Source organism: Perissodus microlepis, chromosome 3 (assembly GCF_051167445.1).
Source record: "Perissodus microlepis isolate ML-2025 ecotype Zambia chromosome 3, ASM5116744v1, whole genome shotgun sequence".
In the NCBI taxonomy this organism is placed as follows: Eukaryota; Metazoa; Chordata; class Actinopteri; order Cichliformes; family Cichlidae; genus Perissodus; species Perissodus microlepis.
In genome coordinates this window covers 23,909,221-23,927,172 of record NC_140463.1, presented here as the reverse complement: position 1 = coordinate 23,927,172, position 17,952 = coordinate 23,909,221, and the positions used below count along the sequence as shown (strand labels likewise).

Genomic DNA, 17,952 nt, shown 5'->3' with positions numbered 1-17,952 from the left:
CCAACCTCTTTTTAAAAGGACCAGAAGTAATTTGACAATTAACTCAAAGGCTATCTCATGGGCAGTTCCTTCGTCATGTCATTATCAGTTAAGCAGATAAAAGGTGTAGAGTTGTTTTTAGATTTAATGCTTTGGAAGATTTTTGCTGTGAACAGACAATATGTGTCAAAGGGGCCCTGAGGCCAGTAACTCGAACTGAACCAAAGTGCAGTAACCCAGAGTGGAGGTGGAAGGAACGTTTTAACAAGGTTTACTTAACTTATATAAGGGTAATACTTGGCAGTGGCAAAATAAACAGTGACTTGGCAAACATTCAGCTGATGTTTGCTGGAGCCACATCTGTAAGCTACTGATCATGATGTCGGTTTGGATATGTGGTGAGAAGGAAACATGAAGGTGAAACCAGGAGATGTCCTTACTGAATCATCAGAGCTGAACAGGTGATGGAGAAACAGGTTTACCTTTTAGGTGACATGAATGAGTTGAAGGGAAGTTATGAACTGTTTCTGAGAGACAAATAACACCAGGATCCTTTTTTACGTAGCTGACAGCTGGTAACTGTGCAGGGGCGGGTCTAGCAAAGTTTTGTCAGGGGTCCATGTAGGGCATTAACGGGGAAAGGGGGGCACAAGGAAATACTTTTCTTTCTTATTCTCATTTAAAATGTCTAGCTTTTAAAAAAATAATTATCTGAGTCTTACAACAAACAATTGATAGATTGATACATATATACCATCAGAACAGTGTACATCACTGTCACAACAGTGTTTGTTTTCATTCAAAGTCTTTATGATTTTTCCTATTATGGTGGGCCGGTCTCTAGTCAAATTCCCCGGGACGATTTTTTTTTGTCCCAGTCCAGCCCTGTAAGCAGCTCATCTGCAGTCTGGTGTTACCTACATCTTCCTATTCAGAAGGCAGAATTTCCGAGTTCTGAGTACAATCGAAAGCACCACGACTGCAGTTTTTGTGTTGGATGTAAAAAGCAGGCTAGAATCATGTGGCGGTCAACGACGGTCCAGGCGTGGGATTTCTCTCGTGGAAATGTGCACATTATTTTCTTCCTTTCTATTGGTAGGTGGCACAGTGCACTTGTGGCAAGTAAGCAAGTTAGAAGACTGGCAATCTTGCTGGGTATCCAGTTACGGAAGCAACACATTAACAAGAGAATTCTGAGTAAAACCAAAGTTACTTTCCCTAGTAACTAGTTACTCTGAAAGTAACGAGTAACTTGAAGTAACTGAGTTACTTTTGATAGAAGTAACTAGTAATGTAACTAAGTTACTAATTTAAAGTAACTTACCCAACACTGCAAGGGAATGAGGGGGACATAGCCGGTGAACAAGGCAAAACACCGTTTCACAGTACCCCTTGAAGCCAAGAAGTCATATAATGAATTTGCTGACAAAAAGAAAAACAAGTCTTTGTAAGTGCAGGGGACACTTGAAAAGATAGATCTGTGTACATCCAAAAAAGCATGTGTACTGAATGCTAACTACTGTGTGCAGGTAACTATAAAGGTAAAACCATAAACATCACCTTAGTTATTAGATTTGCTCACTAGCCCACTCTCCTATCAGCGTCATCAGAGGAATTAGTTGGTGTAATAGTTAGGTGACATCTCTGTTAACTATATGCAGTTTGAATGCTCATAGAAATGTTGTGCAAAGTAGGATTAAAAACTGCGTACTATTTTTGCGAGCTAATGCTACTGATCTGGAATTTGGTATACTTGCCTTACAGATGCAATGTGTACGGTTCTGCCCTCTGCTGAATGTAAATGGTCCTGTCCTCCTACCATGAAATTAGCTATTGTTGCTTTAAGAACAACAATTAGGATGTACTGCACTCTTGCTTATGTTACCAATATTATAATTACATTTGCAGATGATACAGATGCAGATGAAGTAAAAATAAAGTTGTAATACAAATCCCTCAATAACTTCTTGATTACCAGAATTTAGTAATAGGTGGACCAATCTAAATATCAGTCATATTGATACCATACTAGTATGGGGACTGATACTTCAGTTTTAGATTCTCTCTCCTATGCTCTGTACATTGCTTCCATTTCCACAGTAAGCAGACATGTCTTTGCATGTCTCTGCAAACATTACTCTTCTCCCAACTTACATGAACAGCTTGCTCCTCCTGTGCTCTACTGTGTTTTGTTGTTGTCATGTGACTCACTTCTTAGTCAGTATCAGTACTTGGTAACAGTGTTACTGGCCCTGTATTCACTTGGTATCAAACAGTACCAAAATTAGAAAGTTGGACAACTGTAAAAAGAAATCACATTACTTCTGAACTTTGAACTTGATTGGCTCTTTGTTGCCCTATCTTGTTTTACCTGCTCTTCTCTCTGTCAACAGACCATCTGTCCCACCCCCACACATGCCATTGGTCCCACCTGAGCAATGCTTAGTCCTATTTGGTTATACATAACACCAGTATAGTCGATTCAACCAGGAGTGGGTAATTGAGAGAAGTAAAGCTTACTGAAAGAAATGCAAAATAAAAGCATGTACAATAAAAAAAAAACACAGAAATACTTTATCAAGTAAGGGGGAAAAAAGGGAACTGTGAAATAATTCCACTGAATGACATTTGTCTACTGAAACACCCTACTGTCAAGTGTGACTTCCCTCGTGATTTCCTGAAACAGAGTGTAACCCGATACACACCACTTTTCCCTCCACAGTGAAACTGGTTGGCATTAACCTTCACATACGAAGATTCACACGGGGCATTCACACAGGACAGACAATGGATCAGGAAAAACTCTGCTGTTCAGTCTGTCTGGATCTACTGAAGAAGCCGGTGACTATTCCCTGTGGACACAACTACTGCATGAGCTGTATTAAAAGACACTGGGATAAAGAGGAACCAAAAGGAGCCTACAGCTGTCCTCAGTGCAGAAAAGTCTTTGCACCGAGGCCTGAGCTGGTGAAAAACACTATGTTAGCAGAGTTAGTAGAGGACTTGAAGATACCTGCAATCCAACCTGCTTCAGCTGATCTCTGCTATGCTGGACCTGAAGATGTTTCCTGTGATGTCTGCACTGGAAAGAAGCTGAAAGCAGTGAAGTCCTGTCTGGTATGTTTGGTTTCTTACTGTGAGCAACACCTCCAGCCTCACTATGACTCCTCTGCCTTTGACAAACACAAGCTGGTCAAACCATCGAACAGGGTGAAAGGGAACATCTGTTCAACTCACAATGAGGTGATGAAGATTTTCTGCCGTACTGATCAAAAGTGTATCTGTTATGCCTGCTGTGTGAATGAACATAATCACCACAACACGGTTCAAGTTGAAGAAGAAAGGAAACACAGGCAGAAAGATCTCAAGCTGATTCTGCAAAAAATCCAGCAGAGGATTCAGACCAGAGTGGAGGAAGTGAAAGTGCTTGATAAAGAGGTAGAGGGGATTAAAGTGTCAGCTGATGAAGCAATGAAGGACAGTGAGACCATCATCAATGAGCTGGTGAGTTACATTAAAGAAAAGGGCACAAGTCTAAAGCAGCAGATACAACTCCAGCAGAAAGAGGAAGAGAGGCGAGTTGTAATGCTTCAGAAGAAGCTGGAGCAGGAGATCACTGAGCTGAAGAAGATGGACGAGGAGCTGAAGCAGCTTTTACACACAGAGGACAACACAGAGTTTCTACTCAGCTACTCCCTGCCTTTCAAACTCAACGATTATACAGACTCACCAAGCTTCAAAATGTGTCCAGTTAAATACTTTGAGGATCTGCAAACAGCAGTGTTAGAAGTCAGAGATAAAATCAAAGCTTTTCTAGCTGAAGAATGGAGGAAGATCACTCTGACAGTGAGATCAGTGGATGTTTTATTGCCACAAAGCAAGCCTAAGACCAGAGATGAGTTTTTAAAATATTCGTACCAACTGACAATGGATTCAGATACAGTGCACCCTAAAATATTTCTGTCTAATCAGAACAAATCTGTGTCAAACACTGTTCAACATCCAACTAATGACTTTTCTTTTCAAAGAAAGGACAGGTTTTCCAACCAGCAGCAGGTCCTGAGTAAGGAGAGTCTGATTGGACCTTGTTACTGGGAAGTGGAGATGAAAGGGAAAGGTCTTTCAGTAGCAGTGACATACAAGAATAAAAATAACCTGGATCAAAGTGAATTTGGAAGCAATAATAATTCCTGGGCATTAGAGTGTTACGGCGACTGCTACAAATTCAGACACAAGAAAATCACAACTCCCCTCTCAGGGCCTTTGTCCTCCAAAGTAGGAGTGTGCGTGGATCCCAGAGCAGGTGTTCTTTCTTTCTACAGCGTCTCTGACACCATGGCCCTCCTCCACAGAGTCCAGACCACATTCACTGAGCCGCTCTATGCTGGACTGTGGATTTGGAAGAGTTATTGGGCTGATACCACTGCTACATTTAATGAGATAAAATAGACTGTCTTCATTGGTTTGTGAACCCATCTTGTTCTTTCCTTTACTCACTGATCAAATACCAATCAAACATCTTAAGCAGGTGTCACAGAGAAATATGAAATATTGATTAAAATCTGATAGATTTCTTTGTGCAGGAACATGAACTCAGTAGCAGCTAGGTATGATGAATGCCAGTGTCTGCACATGTATCATTAATAAAAATGTGAAAATTATTTTGTATGGTTTATACTGTTGCTGTGAGGTTTTCTGTCTCACTGTATGAATCATTCATGAACTTTCTCAATCATTTTTCTTCCTTTTACATCTTTTGCATTTTAAGAAAATAACTGTAATGATGCATTCAGTACACCCATAATAATATAAAATCAGTTGTACATTCTTAAAAAATAATGTTTAACAATAATTATTGATTGTTAAAAATGAACTAGTGAGGGCAGTAGGTTAAACAGGCTGACTATTTTTAATAGTGTCTGCAGTATTTATTGTATCAGTCCAGCTGTTACATGATGTCATTAGCCTTGAATTTGTTCACTGTTACTGACCTGTTATCATGTTTGTAACATTTGTGATGACCACAGATATGACATAGTTGTCTAATAAAGATGAATTTAGTTTTATTCCAACAACTTTTCACACCTTGAATATTTATATAATTCAGTAGATTTCGTATAGTGAGCATCTTGGAGTATAATGCAGGATTTTCTCTATCCACACAAAAACTGAATACAAATGTTGAGTTAGTTTTTTTTTTTTTTTTTAATGTACTTTTAAAGTATCCTTTTAAACAGCTGATTATATGTCGTGCCCTTTTGTACATTTTTTTCATCAAAATACCAGCTTAGGTTTTGAAACTGTTGAAATATATACGACAAGACAGGCTTTATAATTCCCATTGTTGGGATATTCACATTGAAACAGTGATTAACATTCAGATGATTTGAATTCAAACAGAAGTGTCAAGCAGTACAAAATAATAAAGACAGTTCATCACCCCAATGTGATGCATGTATAGAGTTCTTCCTAGAAAGTATCACGTTTTCCTTTTTTCAGTCTTAAGCAATAGACCCAGGAGTCTTCTGTGTTCAGCCCCCCCAAAGGAATTAAATTCCCGGACAGCAAGACGGTCTTTGTTTTCTCCATAATCTATCGCTTTGGTTCTCACAGCACTAAACCAAATGGGATTTCTCAGCAGTTCTCCCCTGATGATGAACCAAAACCATCTTGCTACACATCTGAACTTTCAGAAGTCTGATGTGGAAAATCAAAGATATAGTCCACTTAGCCTCATAAGATGTTTTGTGTCCTTTATTGTGTGCTTGTGGGTGATCCATTGGGCCCGCACTGCCACCTCATGGTAAGTCAGAGTATTTGCTTTGTAAACTACAACGTCTCGTGTCCTTCCTCAGGTAAAGATGCAAATTAGCATGTTGGAGCTTGTTTAACCTGTTTCAGAAGCAAGAGCAGCTCAAAGCAGACTGTGGGTTTTCTCCAGCCTTTACCACTTCCTAGTAGGTCCTGGTTGCATATGACTGTTCTTACTGGCCTGGCTCACTCCAAAAGCAGTCATTCTGTTAGTCACGCCACCTCATTGCCGTAGAAAAGCGTCTCACAGCCTCTGAAGCAGATTTAAGAGTAGAACATACATTTGGTCTCATGGTATTCCCAGTAAAAGAAAGAAACTCTCTGACAGAGTGCTCCTGTTGATAACACACGTCTGTAAAGCCTCCTGCTCAGCTTTAGACAAAAGCAGCCCTGGGAGATGAAGTGGTAGATAACCAGCTAGGTGATATCCTTTGTGGAGGATATAATTAAGTAAAAGATGGCCATTTAAATGTGAGACAACCAAACTGATTACGTTACTGTTTTGAAAAAGAAGACAGCTGTCACGGGGATGGAGCAGACTGAGGCACAGACTGAGAGATAGGATTTAAACAGTTCTTTATTTATCCACACCAGGTGCACTATATGCATGGGGGGAGGGGGGGGGACACCAGGGTTTTGAGGGTCCACAGGGTCTGGAAAACACAAAGCCTTCACACTCGCTCCGCTCCTCCTCCACATAATCACACTCAGTAGTCCATGGTCATGGTATGGAGTAGAAGCAGGAAACCAATTCACAGAAACGAGGGTTACTCCGAAGCAATCATGAGAAACGACTGAATTCTGCAGAGCCGGGTAATACTAACTAAAGTTACTCAATATTCCAGCGACGAGTAGCTCAGCGCCCCTGCCTTAAGAAGAGCCAGCAAACAAATTTAGAATCACAGGTGATCAGCTGCAGGTGCATGGCCCAAGGACGGGAGCTCAGCTCCACCCAGGCAGAGAGACAGAGAGAGAGAGCAAGGCGAGCAAGAGGAGGAAAAGACAAAGCAAAAACAAAAGCATTTGTAGCCACACTGGGCTGGCCGGGCAGGCACAGGGACCGTGACAACAGCTGTAAGAATACGATTGATCTCTAAAATGGCACCTTAGCAGGTTTCACCATATTTAGCCATTCATTCTTACCCTATACCGATAACAACAGGAGACTAATGCTGGTTAATAGTTTCATTTTAATGTTACATGTTCTGTCATAAAACTGTTAGATGTTCTAGACACCTCTGATGGGCTCACCAATTAGACAGTTGCCCGCCCTCTCAGCCTGGTGATACCAAATAAAAATCAACCACTAAGTTTGACAGGTTGCTGAATTAAGACATAAATATCCAACTACCCTGAATATGAGAAACAAAAGAAATCAGTTTAGTGTAAATTCAGGTTTGTAATGTTTATTTGTGTAATTTTAGTATTGAATCTGTTTAAATGCTGCATATGCAGTACCATACTTGTTGCTCATACACAACAGCGTTTAAAGTTCATTTCCTTCACTGGGCCCAATCTGGCAACTCCTGCGTCTCAAAGGAGGAGTCTCGAAGAATGTATTTGTCAGACACAGTCAGTCCCATCCGACCTGTGAAGAAAGCAGGACGCATGATTTCTGGTAAGTAAATACTTCTGTGTAGTTGTTTATTTATTTCAAACAAGTTTAATCCACAGGTCCAATGCACAAATCTAACCTCTGTTTCAGAGACAAACAGCAAGCAATACTTGATTAACAGCACTTATTAAGCATATTTTTTTTGTTTTTCTTTAAATATTTGTAATAATATGTGATATTATTAGATAGTGATAATAATGAAAGATGTAACCAGTCATAAATAAATCAGTGTTTTGGACACTCAATGATTCTTGTGTCAATGCAACAAGTAGATGATCTATGATAGCTTCTTCTGCGTGCTCCCTTTGTCACAGGAGTGGCCACAACAGGTCGGTCCACATTTTTCATTTAACTGATTTTTACACTGGTGACTTCCTGACTTCCTGCTTATCTGGCAAATGTGTAAAACACCACTTAGAAGAAACATTAAGGTTGAGACATTTATTTATTATACAAACTGAAAAAAATGGTCTGTTCTTTTCATGTGGACTGAAAATGATTGATTTTATTCCACCACAGGCCATCATGTGACAATGCAAAGCTTTTAATCTTTTAATTATGTTTTACTTGATAAATATTGGCATCAGAGACCCATTAAGAACTACTACTTTTTTACTTTAAAATGTATGTTTGTTTTTTTAATTACAACAAGCAGTCCGTCACTCATCACTTATGGGCAGAAATCTGTGCCATCAGAAACTGAATTTGAATAAGTTAAATTTGAATTTGAATTCCTCAGATTGAATCTGAATTGTAACTTGAATAAATGCTTTTGAAAACTGAATTTGAATTAGTGTAATTTGAAATTGAATTTATGGTTTGAAAATGATCATCACTAAATTGAAATTGAATTTTCTATTTTGAAAATGAATTGATTTGCTTTGAAACTGCATTTTATCCTTTAAAAATTCAGCTCTCGAATAATTTCAGTTTCACTTCTCACCATTCAGTTTCAGTTCTACAATTCAATTTCAGTTCCAAAACTCAGTTTTTTGGAACTTACATCCGGTTCCGGTTCAAGCGCAGATTAATAGAACTACGTTTTACTAGCGGACCGAAAGTGTTACTGACGGGAATCTACAGCATCTTGAGCTGAATTAAGACTTCAGAAGTCATTCGTCATGTCGAATGACCAGCGGATAAACTCTCAGGTTGGTAATAAATGTATTACATGTATAAGAACAAGCGTCATGTTAACAAATGATAGCCGTAAGGTAACTTTTATGCTTATAGTAGCTGTTAGCTAAAAACGCTAATTTAGCGTAGTTTGCCCTGAATTCAGCTTTGACAAACAAATATGATCGACTGTTTCTAGTAGAATTCCAGAGTTGTCATCTTGTACCCTCTCAGAGTACCCCCTCTGTATGCTTGCAGAGACCCCTACAGTAGGGAAACATGCAAAACGGTGTCCAAACCTTTGTATTTTAGCTTTATTTATGTCTTACACAGCATCCCAACTCTTTAGCTAACTTAATAACTTTAGCTAAAGTGAATAGTTAGTCTAATTCATTAGTGCAGCATTACTGGATCACCTCTGTTTGAAGTGATATAATATGATATACAACTATCACTGTGTTTAACTACCATAATAATTCTTAGGGTACTGAGTGCATGCTTAATTAGATTTTTTTTTTTTTTAAACATACTGCTCCATTACTATGTTTGACAGGCTGAAGTTGTCGGGTCACCTCCTAAATTGACCATCTCTTACAGGTGTTTTGTGCCAGAAATGGAGTGTCCACTGAAGACTGAAGATACTGAATCTCTACGCCTTGCCATTGATCCCTCTTGTGCCTTCATCTAGACAAGAGACATTAACTTAACCACTCTCATATGCTCTGTACCTACATCACCTTCCCTGACAGTCGTAGCTTGGCTCATCTGAGGGTGAAATTATAAGAATGTGTTATTTTGCAAAGTGCTCTCTAGGGTTCCTAAATAAAATATGGCATTGAGGTCATTTCTTTTGAATTAATCCCTTCTTCTGAAATATAAGAACCTCTCCTGGTTTTAATGGCACTTTGGATTTCCTTACTTTCTGTTCCACTTCCAAACCCAAATAGATGCTGACAAGCTGACACAGTAACATGGAAGAGGGAAAGAAGTTGGAAAGGACTACTACAAATAAACCTAATGCCTAACAATGAAAAATGTAAAATAAGAACAATAATAATAATAAAGATAAAAGATGAAGTAACAAGTTTTTAGTTTTTTGTTTATTCCAAATGATCATCCAGATGTCTGTGACATGTGATATTTGTTTGTCAAAGCTGAATTCAGGGCAAACTACGCTAAATTAGCATTTTTAGCTAACAGCTACTATAAGCATAAAAGTTACCTTACGGCTATCATTTGTTAACATGACGCTTGTTCTTATACATGTAATACATTTATTACCAACCTGAGAGTTTATCCGCTGGTCATTCGACATGACGAATGACTTCTGAAGTCTTAATTCAGCTCAAGATGCTGTAGATTCCCGTCAGTAACACTTTCGGTCCGCTAGTAAAACGTAGTTCTATTAATCTGCGCTTGAACCGGAACCGGATGTAAGTTCCAAAAAACTGAGTTTTGGAACTGAAATTGAATTGTAGAACTGAAACTGAATGGTGAGAAGTGAAACTGAAATTATTCGAGAGCTGAATTTTTAAAGGATAAAATGCAGTTTCAAAGCAAATCAATTCATTTTCAAAATAGAAAATTCAATTTCAATTTAGTGATGATCATTTTCAAACCATAAATTCAATTTCAAATTACACTAATTCAAATTCAGTTTTCAAAAGCATTTATTCAAGTTACAATTCAGATTCAATCTGAGGAATTCAAATTCAAATTTAACTTATTCAAATTCAGTTTCTGATGGCACAGATTTCTGCCCATAATCACTTCACTCTGCTTTAATTTCTGCATGAAATCAAATATCTTGATGCATTCTCAATCATCCAGGAAAGTAAATCTCCAAAAGTTGATTCTGTTCATCTGGACGTAGCGTTTTGTGGGAGAAACGTTTCGTCACTCATCCAAGTGACTTCTTCAGTCTCAGCTGACTGCAGGTTTCCCCAAATCTTATAAACAGTACATTTGCATAATGACTGAAACCAGCCCAGTAAAGGAACAATGGGCTGGGAGGTCAGTTCCTTAACCTTAATTATGCAAATTCTCATGACCATTGATCAACAACCACTGACCAAAACCCACTGATCAAAGACCACTGATCAATGGCCATGAGTACCATTCACAGAGAGTTGGGGGTCTCACTAGGCGTAGCTCAGGGTGATGTACCAAACCCATAATGGTATTTCCCGTTTTTTTAATATTCATGTGACCTCAGCCCCCATAGAGAACGGAGCGGGTAGTATTCACACTAAGGAAAACTTAACAAAATATGAGAATTGTTCATTCTAAAATTGGTGCTGCACTTTTACTGAGGTGCCCAACAAAACACCTGCAAAATATAAAGTGAATCAGGTAAACAGTTTTTCTGGGTTTTCTCAATGACTGTCAGTGTTTTCATACCTATTGTTCATCTACTCTGGTTTGAATCAGTTAATGAGTTTAGCGGGAGCAACAAAAAATGAGCTGTTCTGTTTTTAATTTGTGAATAACAATGAGAGTTTATATTCATTTTACAGCTAGTTGCTGTAGTTTGTGTAGCTTACTCTGCATATCCCAGAATATGAAGCATACCTGTGGGAAGGCAGTTTGTTCAAACTTGCAAAGTATGCTGTATGGTTTTGAGGGCTTTCTGGAGTAGAACCAAAACCTGCTGCAGAGATTATATGTCTTGTGTGGTCTAATACTTTGGGATCCCTCAGTTGGACCCAAAAACCTGGAATAGCCTGATGTCACTGTGGACCAACTTTGAATAACCAGAAGATAGTGGGTGGATAATTAAGAGTGTGACGTATGCCTTTCTGGAATGACCTGATACATGCGTCTTCTTTTCACAGTGAAACTATTTGGCATTCACCTCATCACACAGAATGGCACAACAAGGAAGCAAGTCAGTAAAATTCCACTGTTCAGTTTGTCGAGATCTACTGAAGGAGCCGGTGACTATTCCCTGTGGACACAACTACTGTATGAGCTGTATTAAAGGACAATGGGATAAAAAGGATCCAAAAGGAGCCTACAGCTGTCCTCAGTGCAAAAAGAGTTTCATATCGAGGCCTGATCTGGAGAAAAACAGCATGTTAGCAGAGTTAGTAGAGGACTTGAAGACATCTGGACATCAAGCTGCACCTGCTGATTTCTGCTATGCTGGACCTGAAGATGTTTCCTGTGATGTCTGCACTGGAAAGAAGCTGAAAGCAGTGAAGTCCTGTCTGGTATGTTTGGTTTCTTACTGTGAGCAACACCTCCAGCCTCACTATGACTCCTCTGCCTTTGACAAACACAAGCTGGTCAAACCATCGAACAGGCTGAAAGGGAACATCTGTTCAACTCATAATGAGATGATGAAGATGTTCTGCATTACTGATCAGCAGTGTATCTGTTATGTCTGCTGCATGGACAAACATAAACGCCATGTAACAGTTCCAGTTGAAGTTGAAAGGGCAGACAAAGACAAAGACCTTAAGATGAATCTGCAGGAAGTCCAGAAGAAAATTCAGACCAGAGTGGAGGAAGGTAAAGTGCTTGAGAAAGAGATGGAGGGGATCAAACTGTCTGCTGATAAAACAATTGAAGACAGTGATGCCATCATCAATGAGCTGGTGAGTTACATTAAAGAAAAAGGCTCAAATCTAAAGCAGCAGATCAAATCCCAGCAGGAAACTGAAGAGAGTCGAGTCAAAGAGCTTCAGAATAATCTGGAGCAGGAGATCACTGAGCTGAGGAGGAAAGAAGAGGAGCTGAAGCAGCTTTCAGGCACAGAGGACCACACCGAATTTCTACTAAGTTACTCCATGATGTCAAAACTCAGTGAATATACAGATTCACCAAGCTTTAAAATGTGTGAAGTTAAGTACTTTGAGGATCTGCAAACAGCAGTGTTAGAAGCCAGAGAAAAATTCAAAGCATTTCTAAGTGAGGAATGGAGCTATCTCACTCTGACAGTGAGATCAGTGGATGTTTTATTGCCACAAATTGAACCTAAGACCAGAGATGACTTTTTAAAACATTCATGTCAACTGACGATGGACCCAGATACAGTCCACAAAAATCTCTTCCTATCTAATCAGAACAGAACCGTATCAGACAGTGCTCCAAATCCAAATATCTATCCTGCATATAAAAAAAGGGACAGGTTTTCCAACCAGCAGCAGGTCCTGAGCAGAGAGAGTCTGATTGGACCTTGTTACTGGGAAGTGGAGATGAAAGGGAAAGGTCTTTCAGTAGCCGTGACGTACAAGAATAGAAATAAACTGGATCAAAGTGAATTTGGAAGTAACAATAATTCCTGGGCATTAGAGTGTTACGGTGACTGCTACAAATTCAGACACAATAAAATCACAACTCCCCTCTCAGGCCCTCTGTCCTCCAAAGTAGGAGTGTGCGTGGATCCCAGAGCAGGTATTCTTTCTTTCTACAGCGTCTCTGACACCATGGCCCTCCTCCACAGAGTCCAGACCACATTCACTAAGCCGCTCTATGCTGGACTGTGGATTTGGAAGAGTTTTTGGGCTGACAACACTGCTACATTTAATGAGATAAAATAGACAGTCTTCATTGGTTTGTGAACCCATCTTGTTCCTGTGTTGTTCTTTTCTTTACTCACTGATCAAATGCCATCATCTTAAGCCAGCTGTCATGGGGAAACATGAAATATGAATTAAAATCTGATATATTTCTTTGTGCACAGGAACTAGAAATCAGTAGCATCTAGGCATAATGAATGCCAGTGTTTGCACATGTATTATTAATCAAAATGTGAGATTAGTTTTGTACGGTTTATACTGTTGCTGTGAGGTTTTCTGTCGCACTGTATGAATCATTCATGAACTTTCTCAATCATTTCTTTTTTCAATCATTTTTTACTTCTTCCTTTCACTTTTTAAGCATTTTAAGAAAAATGTAATGATGCTTTCAGTACACCCATAATAATATAAAATCAGTTGTACATTCTTAGAAAAAAATCATGTTTAACAATAATTATTGAATGTTAAAAAGGAATTTTGGCAGTGCCTATACATACTACGACAACTGAGGAAGTTCAGGGTCTCTCCAGTGATCCTCAGGACTTTCTATACAGGCACTGTGGAGAGCATCCTCACACAGAACGTCGCATCCTGGTTTGGGAACAGCTGTGTCTAGGACAAAAAAGCTCGTCAGAGAGTGATCTGTACAGTAGAACGCTGCTGCAGGGCTGCTCTCCCCTCACTACCGGACATTTACACCAAAAGATGCAGGACCAGAGCAGCTCAGATACTAAAGGACCCTTTCCACCCCAGCAATAAACCGGTCCAGTTTCTACAATCAGGCAGAAGGTTCCGCACCATCTGGGCAAGAACAGAGAGGCTGAAGAGGAGCTTCTACCCTCAGGCCATCCATGTATTAAATCAGGACATCCCGCCCCCCCTCAACCATAACAAGCTGATACAGGACTCACATATTCCCATTTCATGCCCGATCCTTCTGACTTCATTGCGGCACAAGTCACTTTAACGCCCCACTCACACAATTTACGCTCACAAATTTTGAACTGTAAATTTCCAGATTGTTTTATTCTATTTAACTTAATGTATATAATTCACTCACTTATTGCACATAATGTCTTCCTTGTATATATCTACTTACTTACTGTATATAATGTTTTTCTCTCTCTATTTTGCACAGTCGAGCAGCGTATCAGCTCACATTTCACTGCGTGTTATACTTGTATAACTATGTACGCGACAAATAAAAGGATCTTAAATCTTGAGTCAGTGGGTTAAACAGGTTGATTAATTTTAATAATATCTGGAGCATTTATTGTATCAGTCCAGCTGTTACATGATGTCATTAAATTAGCTCTGAATTTGTAACTTTTATTGATTCGTTATTGTGTTTGTAACACTTGTGATGACCACAGATATGACATGTGTCATGATCCTGGGTCTTATGACCCAGCGGTTTCAGTTTCTTGTGTTTTGTCATTTTGTATTATGGTTTGAGTCCACCTTGTTACTTTAAAGTTTAGTCTGAGTCACTAGGTTTTTATGTTTATTTTTTGGTTGTTAGATTTCCCCGTGTCTTTGCTCCTGTGTCTCCCTCTGTGTATCTGTAGTCATATAGTTCTGAGTTCCTGTGCCTTGTTTCCCCTCGTGTTTTATTCCATGTTTCCCCAGCCCGTTATTAGTGATGTGCGGATCGATCCTGAAATATCGATTCCTCCGATACCAATCATTGATGTTCTAGAATCGATTCTCACATTAAAATATCGATATTTTAGTAATTTAGGGTAAATTTGTAGTTTATCATTAACAGGAACATAGTGGAAAGAAACTATAACATTCGGATTGTCTACATTCAAAGGAACTACTTCCTCCTCCGCCTTTCATAATTATGTGTGAAATACGGCTGTATAAATGTCTCGCAGCCTCTTGCCGTGCGCACTCACAACAATGGCTGAGCATAATTGGAGTCATGTGCGGACGTATTTTACCTCCACAAACAGCTGAGACGTGGTTTGAGATACATGTGGCAAAAAAGTGCTCCAAGAGTGAGGTGTTGTGGCCATACTTGCCAACCTTGAGACCTCAGAATTAGGAAGATATTCAAAAGGGCTGTTAGGGTGGGGGGGGGGGGTGGGGGGTGATAAATACATTTTACAGGGTTTATTTATCGGATAAAATACATTAAATGTCACCGTTATTATTGGCCGGCCTGGAAACAGCGGGGGTGTCCAAATTCAGAGGCTGCTTCCACCTGAGGACCCGGCCTTCGCAGTCTAAAGAAAGCCGGGTAGTACGTCACAGGTGGAAAATCGGGAGAAATTCGGGAGAATGGTGGCTCCGGGAGATTTTCGGGAGGGGCACTGAAATTCGGAATTCTCCCAGAAAAATCAGGAGGTTTGGCATGTATGGTTGTGGCAACATCATTAACCTCGTCAAACACCTCAGAGTAAATCATATCGCAGAATATGACGAGCGTATGTTGAGGCGAACTGAAGAGGAGGACAGGGACAGGTGCTGCTAGGGCGAGACAGACATATCTCACAGAATCCTTTAGTGCTGCAGGCAGGCAAGGTGTTCAAATAGTGCACAACTTCAGTTTTTTTTATTTCTATGTGATGATCTCTGCATTATTAAGTGATAAGAACAAGTAATCTGATGTCCTGTAATCATTAAGACGCTATAATTTGAGATACAATAAATAAAACAAGATTTGTACAAAGTATCAGTATCGGATCAGTATCGTCGATACCACCCTGAATATTACTTGGTATCGGATCGGAAAGGAAATCAGTGGTATCGCACATCACTACCCATTATGTCTGCGCTCTCCCCGTGCTCCCTCTCCCCCTACTGTCTGCGTCTCTGTGTTCTTCCTGTGTTACGTTTAAGATCCGTGTCTTGGGTCAGTATTTTCAGTTCTGTGTCCTTGCTGTCTTTTATGCGTAATTGTCCTCAGCTGTGCTCCCCGTGTGTTCCCACTTCCCTCATTATCTTCTGTGTATTATGTCCAGGGCTGGACTGGGACAAAAAATCGGCCCGGGCATTTTGACTAGAGACCGGCCCACCAGGTATTATAGGAAAAACCATAAAGCCTTTGAATGAAAACAAACGCTGTTGTCACAGTGATGTACACTGTCTTGTTGGTATATATGTATCTGTGGCGGAGGTGTGGTCCCGGGCGCGGCTGCAGGGGAGGAGTGGTGCAGTGAGCTCAACGGGGCGGTGCTGGAGACGCAGGTGAGAACAGCTGATGGCGTTTGGACTGATGACGGTTTCCTTCCCCTTTTTTAGTGAGACGGGAGAGGAGCGGAGGGAGAGCTGGAAATCAGCTGAGACCAGAGCTGTCAGACTGTGGACTGTCATAACAAATGAAAACTAAAAATAAACGTGGCATCTGGCGACAAAGAACTGTGCGTGTGTGTACGTGTGTGAAGTGCATTTCACAGTATCAGTCTAATAAACTTAAACCTACACCACCCTCCCTATTCTGGTATTCTAAACAGTACCCAAAAGTAGACTGCTTGGTCGAGTTAACCTCCTGAACTATCTACAACACATGGTGAAAACCTGAAATTAAGACAGAGAAGACTAGAGGTGAGACATGATCATTACTGATTACTGATGACAGATTTAGATATATTTTCATAAACCATTCATTTGCCACATCAATAAACAGCAGGGCAGGGCAAGATATTTTTTCCAACATGGCAACCTTTAAAAAGTGAAAGGAGACAGAAAGACAGGTGAGAAAGAATAAAACTTAATTGACTTTTTGATGGCATTTTACACACAGTACTGGTACAGTATCTAGAAAATGTGGGAAAATACTGGCATCATATACAGTACTTACTTCTGAAGAAATTATGATGGGACCCTAAAAAAAATTACTATGTACAATAATGGATTTCTATACATTTTACATCAGATGAAAATGTTTGTTGTAAGATTCAGATAATTATTTGTTAAAAGCGAGACATTTTAAATGAAAATAAGAAAGAAAAGTATTTCCTTGTGCCCCCCTTTCCCTGTTAATGCCCTACCTGGGCCCCTGGCAACGCTTTGCTAGACCCGCCCCTGCACAGTTACCAGCTGTCAGCTACTTAGAAAAGGATCCTGGTGTTATTTGTCTCTCAGAAACAGTTCATAATTTCCCTTCAACTCATTCATGTCACCTAAAAGGTAAACCTGTTTCTCCATCACCTGTTCAGCTCTGATGATTCAGTAAGGACATCTCCTGGTTTCATCTTCATGTTTCCCTCTTACCACATATCCAAACCGACATCATGACCAGCAGCTTTACAGCTGTGGCTCCAGCAAACATCAGCTGATACTAGAAATTAATATTAAATAAATTCTAACAACAGCTGATCAAGCTTAAACGTGCTGCTGTTGTTGACATCTGCTGGTTTCCTCTTTCTGGCGCAAAGTGGGCGATAAACAAACAAGAGAGAAAAGCCGATCAGCTGATCATTGATCAGTTTCATGATTGAAGTAGAAACAGGAGAGGGAGAGAGAGAGAGAGAAGAAGAGGTAGCTGTGCAGCAAAGACACAGAATAAGTCCAGCTTTGTGTCTTTTTCATTGTAGCTGAAGTCCGGGACAAACTGTGTTCCTTTTCACCTCAATACTGTAACAGCCACTATGGTGTGGTGTCCCTTTAAAACACCCAAGTCGAGGGTTGATGGTGTCATCAGTTTGTGCCACTGCTCTTTCTCTCTCTCTCTGTGTGATTGTGTGGACATGTGCTTGCACGCTAGTGCATGAGGAGGGACGGATTTTATGTTTTACCTCTCCAGACATCTTTGTTTGCAACGTTATGGGTTGTACGAACACTGTGCGCTATGTTTGTTAAGCTGCAGCCGTTCAACCGGGCTTATATGGTTGATGAAGAGAAGGTATATTAAAGAACACACTGTGGAATTCCCAACGCCAGCGCGAGTGTGTATTCTTT

General features: G+C 40.0%; 2 protein-coding genes across 2 annotated transcripts; both read left to right on the top strand.

The window, feature by feature from the left end:
* Nucleotides 1–2,711: 2,711 nt before the first annotated feature.
* LOC146390668 (tripartite motif-containing protein 16-like) lies at nt 2,712–5,159 on the top strand. The gene has a single exon (XM_084918254.1). The coding sequence runs from the start codon at nt 2,767–2,769 to the stop codon at nt 4,426–4,428; it is 1,662 nt and encodes a 553-aa protein (XP_084774380.1). The 5' UTR covers nt 2,712–2,766; the 3' UTR covers nt 4,429–5,159.
* A 2,164-nt stretch (nt 5,160–7,323) lies between these two features.
* Nucleotides 7,324–14,778, top strand: LOC146390667 (tripartite motif-containing protein 16-like). The gene is made up of 2 exons (XM_084923639.1): nt 7,324–7,408; nt 11,356–14,778. The coding sequence occupies exon 2, from the start codon at nt 11,389–11,391 to the stop codon at nt 13,063–13,065; it is 1,677 nt and encodes a 558-aa protein (XP_084779765.1). The 5' UTR covers nt 7,324–7,408; nt 11,356–11,388; the 3' UTR covers nt 13,066–14,778.
* Nucleotides 14,779–17,952: the final 3,174 nt, after the last annotated feature.